Source organism: Phascolarctos cinereus, unplaced genomic scaffold (genome assembly GCF_003287225.1).
Source record: "Phascolarctos cinereus isolate Bilbo 61053 unplaced genomic scaffold, phaCin_HiC Scaffold_4;HRSCAF=312, whole genome shotgun sequence".
Lineage (NCBI taxonomy): Eukaryota > Metazoa > Chordata > Mammalia > Diprotodontia > Phascolarctidae > Phascolarctos > Phascolarctos cinereus.
The window spans coordinates 310236747-310246574 of record NW_027555847.1 but is presented as its reverse complement, the minus strand read 5'-3'; the positions used below and the strand labels follow the sequence as shown (position 1 = coordinate 310246574).

The 9828-nt window shown below is 43.0% G+C and overlaps 1 protein-coding gene across 5 annotated transcripts in view; it reads right to left on the bottom strand.

Moving 5' to 3' along the window:
- Positions 1-5711, bottom strand: part of SSBP2 (single stranded DNA binding protein 2) — a 414697-nt gene extending 408986 nt beyond the window's left edge. For 2 of the 5 annotated variants that reach the window (XM_021007760.2, XM_021007774.2), the window contains exon 1: positions 5571-5710. In XM_021007760.2, coding sequence (XP_020863419.1) covers positions 5571-5632 — 62 coding nt within the window. In that variant the 5' untranslated portion in view covers positions 5633-5710. Of the gene's footprint in view, positions 1-5570 lie in introns of all 5 variants that reach the window. The other 3 variants (XM_021007765.2, XM_021007761.2, XM_078153146.1) reach the window with 3 other exon arrangements.
- Positions 5712-9828: the final 4117 nt, after the last annotated feature.

Genomic DNA, 9828 nt, shown 5'->3' with positions numbered 1-9828 from the left:
AAGGATAAGGGTATATTTTCCTTTATAGCTTTGCAAAAACACATGACAATATTACTATCTTCCAAAGATTCACAACAAACCTCCCCCTAAATAATCTGACTTTTTATAGCCTTTTAATAATTTACACAGACTTCTGAACTTAATTTTAGGTAAACACTTGAAAAAATCCCTCAAAATGGTCTTTTTCAAGGAAAGATAAGAAATTCAACAGACTAAAAAACTCTCAACTATCTAGGATGTCATTTCTAATACAACCTGAGCAACATATGAAAGAAAGGTCTTGTGTTAAAAAGTAATTCAAGAAATCACAGGCATGGAATGACATTTTGTTTCTAAGTACTGGTAAACTACTATATTTTTTCATGTATAAGTTCAGTTCTATCGAACTACATTTCCATAGCTCTGAAAATCTTGTCATCCATTAATTCACCAATTATGTCTCTGAAATAACCTATGCCAGACTTACCGTAAGCATTTTCTTGTGCAGAAAACAAAAGATTTTCTGGGTAACTTGACATATATCCAAAACATTTTTTTAAATTATTTTTTGCTATAAGACTAAATGAAAACCAACACTATAATGCTACAAAGTTGACTCCCAATGATGGTTTACAAACTGAATGGATTTAACGAGCTACTGTATTTGCTTTAAATGAAGTAACATTTAAACACTGAAATATGGTCTCAGATTCTTCAATTAAAAAAGCCACAGCTTAAAAACTAAAATTTATCCCAAACTGTACTCTCAGAACCTCAAGTTAAATCTATCATTTTATTATTTCAATTTCAGATCTGAGAAAACTACTCTAAAAGGTTCTGTTCTTTTCATATCTGATTGATTTACCTATGCTTTTATACTCTCAAATTAAAGTCATATTAAAGGATTTAAATCACTGAACATTTCTACTCATGTATTTGAAATTTGCCATATAGTCTTAGGCTCCAGTATGACTTAATATAAACAAGTTAAAACATAGAATACTTTTCATAAATATTACTCAAGTTTACATCTAGTATCAAGATTAAAAAGGACAGTTATCACATTTCTTACTATCACACCCCTACAACAAACTATTAGAACATTTTAAAAAAGAAATAGGGATTCCTCATCATTAGGTTTTTATCTTTGTCTGCAACAAAATTTTGAAATTTCCTAAGAGTTACTCTGTAAACCACCTCTCGAGCACACACACACACACACACACACACACACACACACACACACACACACACCCAACTTCCATCACAACCATAAGAACAGACTAGCATTAGTATAAACATTAGGACCATAAAGAGATCTTAGAGGTCATCTAGTCCTGCTCTCATTTTACAGATGGAGAAACAGAGGCCTAGAGAGGTTAAGTGATTTACCCAAACCAGTACCTGTGATTCCAAATCTGGGGGAAAGGAGGGAGGGGTTTTTCCACTACTTGGTAACTTTATCAGATGTTATGAATTTTTGAGTAGCAATGTATATAGTCACACCAGAACAACCCTTATCACTACAATTTGTGTAAAGCCTGAAACTTCTTATCCTGTAACCTTACACCCTACATCAAGTGTTTATTAAATTAATTAAATAAGTACTTAATAAAGCAGTATGGTGCAGTGACTAGAGATAGCTTTAGAGGCTTGTCTCACTTCTCTGATCCATACAGAGGAGAGACCCTGGGCAAGTCACTGAATCTCTCATCGAGTGAGATAACTTAATTCTAAAGACCCTAAATTGCAAAGGAATTGATGACCTGTATTGGTAAAGAAAGCTTCTCAGTAGGAGCTCCCTACACAGTTGAAATCACAGGTCCAATAAAAAAAAATTGAGTAAGGAATCTCTAAATGAATACTGTAAAAAGAACCAAAATGCTGCATATCTATTTTTATGGTCACTGGGAAAAAACAACTTTTGCACTCACATAAGTCTTCTGATATTCTTAATAAATTCCTAATGCAGAATCAAGATTATGGTACAATTATTGTTTCTTTTTTCTTCTGAGAATTTCTAACCACATAAACATAATTAAGACTAATTCAAACAATCTCTTTGTAAATTCAATCTGCTGTAGAAAAAACACACATATTAATTAAATCCTACCCTTTACTACATTTAGAAGAGTGGCTACAGTTTCATATTTAAACTATACAACTTAAGAAACTCTGACCCTAAATCCTATGAATTTTTTTTTAAGTATTGTACTTCAAATAGGGACTTCCTGATGGAAAAGAAAACTTAAGTATGCATGAGCATTTATCAGTTATCCACTATCAGCATGAATGCTGCAGACTTCAGCCAGAAAACACGCTTCTCAGCAAATCATAAAACATGCCTTTTATCTCATACTCATGTTTAGAACAACTCATTTTTTCAGTTTTCTCTTCATACTACCTATGAAATACCCAACTCTAGGATCTAGGATCTGGACTACTGCACATTGCCTCTATTGAAACAATATATTTTTCTTTGCTAAAGCACCCTTTACCATTGAAGTCTGTCTGGTAGTATCTCTACTCTCCAACAGAAGTTCATATTCCCAACCTCAGAAAGTTGTTACACTTAGTAAGTTGATACCATAATAAAAATCCAAATTAAACAATCACAAATTACAGAATGAGGAAATTGAATGTTTAGGCTTAATCCATCAATTTAAAAAATCCACTAAAAAAACAGCTAGGTATATGCTTTAAAACAGAAATTGCCACAGTAATCTGTTTTCCCCCAGTTTCAAACAATGTTCAGCTAAAACTTAATGCAATAAAAATTAACATTCTGCAGTAGTTACTGTCAGTAGTTTGGAAGTGACCCACCCACCTGAATTTAGTACAAAAAGCAAATTCCTTCAGGAAGGCCAGAATCCCTGATGCCAATTTCAATGAATGGGAGAAGGAATGTATTTAAATCAAATAGCACCATCTAGCAGGCCCCCCATAACTTTGCTTACAAGGGTAGTAATTTAGGACTATAGAACTAAGCTAATTCCAACAGCAAAACTAATTAGAAATCAATGTTTGTTTTCATATAGTAAAAGTTTACTAAATGCATATTTGTATAGAGTAACAGGAGAAAACGTAAAAGAGGGGGAAAATAAGGAAAAAATGAAAACTTCAGGAAAGGAAAATTTCACAAATGCTTCAGAGTATAGATTAGATGCATCTAAAATGCATTCCTTTCCAGGAGTCTATAGCTGATAACCCAATATAATTCATATATTCATATATGAATTCATGTATTCCTACTTGTGCTTCATATATTCCACAAGACAAATGAAATAATACAAAAAAAAACTGATCAAGTCCTCGACCCCAATAAGTGAGTATAAAATATAGATAACTGTATAATCATCGCAGAGGCAAATCTGTTTTAATGAACAAAAACGAACTTCCAAACAAGTATTTTTTCATTACGTATTGAAACCAACTGATTAACTCATAGCATAGGTTGTTTCAAACTCCAATCTCAGGAACTGCTGTTTGTTAATTATGCCCTTGCACCTTTGTGGGCTTACTACCTCGAGACTACATACAGCTACTCAAAAAAATATCTCCATCGAAAACTGTAGCATCTCTTTAAGCAGGCACTCTCTTAATATTTCTGTAACACGAAGGCCTTTTACTAAGAACTCCCCTAAGAAATTGTGTATGTTGCTGCCAGCAAGAGGATTAGGTTTTCCTATCCTGGTGGTAAAGGGAACTTTCAGGAGAAGGCTGCGCAAGGGAGGGAAGCTCAATCACATCTGAGCCTTCCACTTTATTTGTACAGCTACGATTATTATGCACTAACTTTGGCTCAACAGCCAAAGTACATTTCCTTAGCTGTTCCCAAATTATTTCACCTCCTCCCTGAGTCCCTATCAAGCGTGGCATAAACTAGAATAACCCCACCAATAGGGTTATGGGGCGCTTACTGAGCATCTCCCTTTCTCTCTCTGCACCACTCAAACCCAGAGAAAAGAAGGGTCTGTTCCTCTTTACCAACAGCCTATTCTGTTCATTTTTAGTAACGTTCAAATCATCCTTACAAGTACATATGAATAGCGGGCAGCAACCTTGCGCCGCAGTTGATAAAGCCTGACATCCACGAGTCATAGGGCCCTCTTTTCATACTCGACTTCCCTACAGTCACCACTGGAGCGAACACCTGTATCTCCCCCTCAACCCTGACCAAACAGCTCTTCCCAATGGCGAGGGCTTTTACAAAACCTCAAAAACAAAACAACAACAACAACAACAAAAACCCTCTTCCTTGCTACCTCCCCTTCCACTACCACATGAACTCGCCTATAAGCATCCGCCCCTCCAACAACTTGCCTTTCACGCTCCCAGGGTGCCTGCACCCCTTTGCACCCCACTGCTGCCACAAACAGCTTTCCTTTACACTGTATCGACCACAGTCACCACTACAATCCCGCTTTGCCAACCCCTCCAAATCCATCCACCTTCCCCAACACCACTCCACATCAACAGCTTCCCCCGTCTGCAAACCTCTCAGCCAACAGCCACCCCCTGCTGCTGCCGCCGCCCCCCCCCCCCAACTCAGGGCTGTCGCGGCTCCCCTGACATTTCAGAGACATAAAGTCTCCATAAAAAAGTTCTCGGCTACCGGCAGCAGAATTGGGTTTGCTACGTGAGGGCAAAAACACTAACAACCTCCACAAGGAGGTTCCTCCTCCCTAAGGCATGCTTCCCCCCATGCCCGACCCCTCCCCAAGTTAACTCGGTCTTAAAAAAGAAAACAAAAACTACCAAACTTATAATCCACCTTTTCTCCTTATCCCCTACCCCACCTCATAATATTTTGTGGTTTGGTTTTGTTTTTAAAGCACAGAACATCCCCAGGACGTCGGCAGAGAAAGAGCATGATCCTCCCCCTCCTCCTCCCCCCCAATATCCTGCCCAAACATCTTCATCTCCTGCCCAGTCCTCCCACGATGTGACCCCTGCCAGCAGGCTCTACCTGCCCCTTAATCCTGCTGCCAAGCACGCCTTCCCACCGCAGCCTGCCCGGCCCCGGAGGACCAGCGCTAGCCCCTCTGCCCTCCTTCCTCCACCCCTGCTTCTCCAGGACCCTCAGCCCAAGCACGCGCCCCCATTCCCAGCCTCCTGAGCCCGTCACCCAGAACTATTGCGCCCTCCCCGTACCTTCCCACTCCCCGCCCAAGCTTCCTTTCCCCTAACCCGGTCCTCACCTCTATACCCCAACTCTCTCTCGCATACCCGCACCCTCTCCCCGATTTGAGGTGCAGAACCCTCCACCCTCTACTCCCCCCACCTCAGGGCTGCTCTTTTAGTATCTGCAGCCCTGGAGCCCTGCTGCAAAGTTACTTTGTGAGCAGATAAACCAACGGATGATTTCCCTCAATCATCCGAACAAGTTTCCATCCCCACCACCACCCCCCGACACACAGTCGCTTCCTTCGACAGCCCCCCACTGCCGCCCTACTCGCCCGAGTGCCTCCGAATCAGCCACTACCCCCATCCCCCTTCCTCGTACCCTTCCCCCTCCCATCCCACCCCCGTGAGGGTGTGAAGGCTAGAGGGTGTGGGGAGTGGTGGTAAAGAGGAGAGACGACACTTACTTCTCCCGGGCCTGGCTGTCGGACGGGACGGCGCTGCTGTTACTCTTGCCTTTGCCGTACATGCTTGTGCCGAGAGCAGCTCCCACTGTCACGCACCTGTCAACCCATCACAGCCTCCCCGGGAACAGCCCCGTCCCCATGGCGACCCACGCAGCCACCCCCACCATTGGACGCCCCAGGCCTGGACCCCGCCTCTTTCGCCTAGGCAACGAGCGAGACTGACAGCTTCCACCCCCCACCTCTCCCGACGTTCTGTAGCGCGCGGTGGCGGCAACAGCCAAAGCCGCCGTCTCTCCCTCCTTCCCTCCCTCCTTCTCTTTCTCCTCCTTCCCTCCTCCCTCTCTCCTTCCCCCTTCCCCTCCGAACCCCGGCGCAAGGGGGGAATTAGAAACTGCTCTAGAAGGATTTTAAACAACTGGCTGTTCCCTCCACCGCCGCCCCTCCCCCCGCGCCGCCCGCGCGAGGCTCCTCACTGGAGAGAAGGCGCCGGGAGGAGGGGAAAGTGCGGCCTGGAGTCTCACAGGCAGGAGCCGGCGGAGCCGGAGCGGACGCGGCCCCCAGACTCTGGGGCGCCCGACAGACAAGCGGCCCCAGCCCACCCCCGGGGCTCCCCGCTGCGCCCTAGGAACATAGGCAGGGGAGAGCAAGGAAACGGGGGATAAACGCCTCTCCCCACACCCCATGAGGCTGCCCGTCCTGGGGAGTCGACCCCCAACCCAGGGCTCCCCCAGCCCGGCTCCCGGAGGCCTCGGCTGACGTGAGGCGTGATTCGCCCCCGCCAGCGCCTCTCCCCAGCCTGGGGCGCCCACCCCTGGCCCACCCCGGACCGGAGCCTGGTCCCAGGCCCGAGGAGGCCTCCCCGGGGCCCTGCCCGGCGCTTCCATCCTCCCCGGGGGCTGTGAGGGGGGCACTGTGACACACACCCCCTGGCACACGTGAATTTTGGCCCCCAGGCGTGGGCGAAGCCACCCGAGGTCCGGAGATGGCCTCTGGGGCCAGGCCCGAGATACTGGGAAGCTGGGCTCAAAAGAGCTCTCCCCAAAATAAGGGGGAATTGTCCTTTTTGGAACCACCCTGCTCATCCTAATTCTGCATATGTGGGAAAAGTTTAAAAAGACATACACACACACACAACAAGCCAATTTCCAGTGGATCTCGTCTCCAGCTGAAATCCCCGGCTGGGAAATGAGGCTGGGTGCAAATGTGCAAAAAGAGCTGGAGAGAAGAGACCTTGTGTGGGGGTGTGGGGGTGACCGGCAGAGAAGGTGGAGAGCTGGAGTGGAGGGTGAGGGATGCAACACAAAAAGCGGGGGGGGTGGGGGGGGGTGGGGGGAATTCCTGGCTATTCCTGATATCTAGCTTTAAGCACTTAGCATGGACATAAAAATGCATAGACAGATAGATGGAACTGAAAGAAATGGGATTGTAGGGAAGATTGGCAGGAAGGGACAGGAATAAAATCGCAATAAAAGGGTGAGGAAGGGCAACTGGAAAGAGAGGGAGAGAGGCAGAAGCAGAAAGGAGGCCTTCCACCAAGCATAAATCAACCATACTTGGGAAATAGGAAGTAACAAAGACCAAGTATATGGAGAGTAGGGAAAAGGAGGAAATTGGGGGGGGGGCCGCGGGGAATAAGAAATGAACAAAAATGAAAGGAATAGAATTGAATCAAGAAACAAGGATAGCATAGTAATAAAGGAGAATAGGGTTAGGAACAGCATTTGTAATTTCATTGATATAGGGAGCTCTTGGATGAGGAAATTCCCTCTCTGCAATTTAGAATTTTTAGAGAGTTGCTAGAGCAGGAATGGACCAGGGTCAAAGGGCCAATAAGTTTTGAGAGGTAGGACTTAAAACTCATCTTGGCTGGAAAGCCAACTCTGCCATAGCAAGGCTGCCTCTAAATAAGCAGGGAGATCTCCTCCTCTGAGAATAAAGAATGAAAATAAGGGAGTAATGTAGGAAATTATGTTTTAAAAAAAGAGTTGAAAAAAGGGAAAATATGCAAATAGAAAAAAGGAGTATAAAACTAAGGTGAAAAATCACATTCACTTGAAAATGTAAGAAGTAGCGAAGAAAAAAGTTTGCTGTTTGTAAGAATATGAGCATCCTTCATATCTCTGATGGCCTATTTGATTGCTGTGTAATATAATTTGAGGTCAATAAGTACAGATTCAGAAGAAATGTAATGAGGTAGATCAAACCAGTAACTCCCTCCTCTTCATTTTTCGGCCAAAACTACCAGATTCTTAAGGCTGCTATTGCTTCCTCAAAGTCTATCATCAGGTTAATACTATTTAACCAGTGTTCAAATATTCGATTTCCATTGACTCCTATCCAGAAAATTATGGGTTTAACCCACAGGTCCATCAGCCACGGAACCCTATAGGCTGTTGCTCTTGGATTTCAGGGAGAAGAGTTCTGGCTGCCATCCCATCCTCATGCCTATACCTGCAGAAGAAATTATTTCCCCTGAAAATCGAAAAGCCCACTGGTTTTCAATGATTCAAAAACCACATTAGCCACTATCTTTGCCCTCAGACCTGGATATATATATATATATATGAGGAATGAGAGAGAGAGAAAGAGAGAGATTGATTTGTCATGTTTGTGCAGAAGATCAAAGACTGTGGTACATATATTTTGGCTATCTTCATGGCAGACAATGTAAACATTACAACTGAAGCAATCTGTGGCAAATAGCACCTCTTGCTAGTGTAGAAAAAAGCAGCACAAAGTCATTAATTGGTTTTAAATAATGATTGATCATTAATAGGTAAAGCAATGCTTCAAGTAACAATGTTATAAATGGAAGCTACCTTCCAGGGTCAGATAGCCAAAGAGCAGACTACAAGAGCAGAGACATCAAACTACGATAAAGTTGGATTAAGCTGGGCTAGGCTGGATTGGGCAGAATTCTAACTGACACAAGGTATAGAGCTACACAATTTATCAGAGGGACTACTGATGTTTCGAGCTGAAAGCCAACAGAATTAAGGGATTAGGACAGGGAGTGGCTGGCTATAAGGCAAAAAAGCAGGGTCCAGAAACAGCATGGAATGGGGAATGGAAGGAGCTCTTTTTTTTCCCAGGGATTTCCTAACTCTTCTAATTTAAGATCCATCTAGAATAATAACTTTCATATGAGAACCTTCTTCTTCTTCTTCTTCTCCTCCTCCTCCTCCTCTTCCTCCTCCTCCTCCTTTTCTTCTTCCTTGTCCTCCTCACCAAAGCCCTCCTTCTCCTCAGACTCCTTCTCCTTGTTCTCCTTCTCTACTCATGAGTGAAGACACAAGGATCAAAGTGTACATCAGGCCTGAGCTGATCCCCAACCTGAGGGTGGGGATTGATTATGCTGTATGAACTTTACATGGAGGATGTCTGTATGGGCAAAACATATAGTTAAGATATATACAAAATTTCACCATACATAACAACATATACCCACAGCTTCAGATCTCCCAGATGGTTCAATCACTTTTGCTTACCTTTTGAAGTTTAAGGTAAGGAGAAGGAGAAAGAATAATGGAAGGGATGTTTACTGACCATTATTTAATTTATTCATTTTATTGGTTTTGACTCAAATTTGGTACATGTACAGAGGCCTTTGGGTAGTGGCACATTTTCTTGTATTCCCAAAATAAATAAATTACAGACCTGCACAGTGGGATATGGAATTCAGAACAATTTGGTCTTAGTATCTGGAAAGAACAAAATGCTAAAAGGTCTTCGTTCGGAATTTGCCAAGTTAATGTCACAGTTACCTTTACAAGAATGTTATCATATAATAAATACACAAAACAAAAATATAACTACACAGTGTACAGTAATCTTAAAGTTTAAGTAATCAAATAAATTATCATTAAAACAACTCTGTAGTTTCATAAAGTTGAATGTGTCTGTTCTGTTTTCCTTTAAGTGTTTACACATGTAAATAAAATGCTTCTTTGCCCTTGCTCAAATCATTTTGAGTACAAAGAGTGTTCTTTGCAGCAGCAACTGCATCTCATGGGGCCAATATTGTAATTAATGAGATTTGAAACACATATACTGAGCCAAATCTGAGATCCCAGAACCAGGATTGAAGATCCTTTGCTTTGTTTGTTCTCATTTTTTAAAAAATGGGAGGTAGGGCATGGGGAATGGGATATTTTAAAGCTTAATGATGTATTTTAGAGTTTTGGGTTTTTTTTTTAACAGTTTACAAAATATTGCTTACTTCTTTGGACCTTCATGAAGAACACTGGAATTTGTGTGT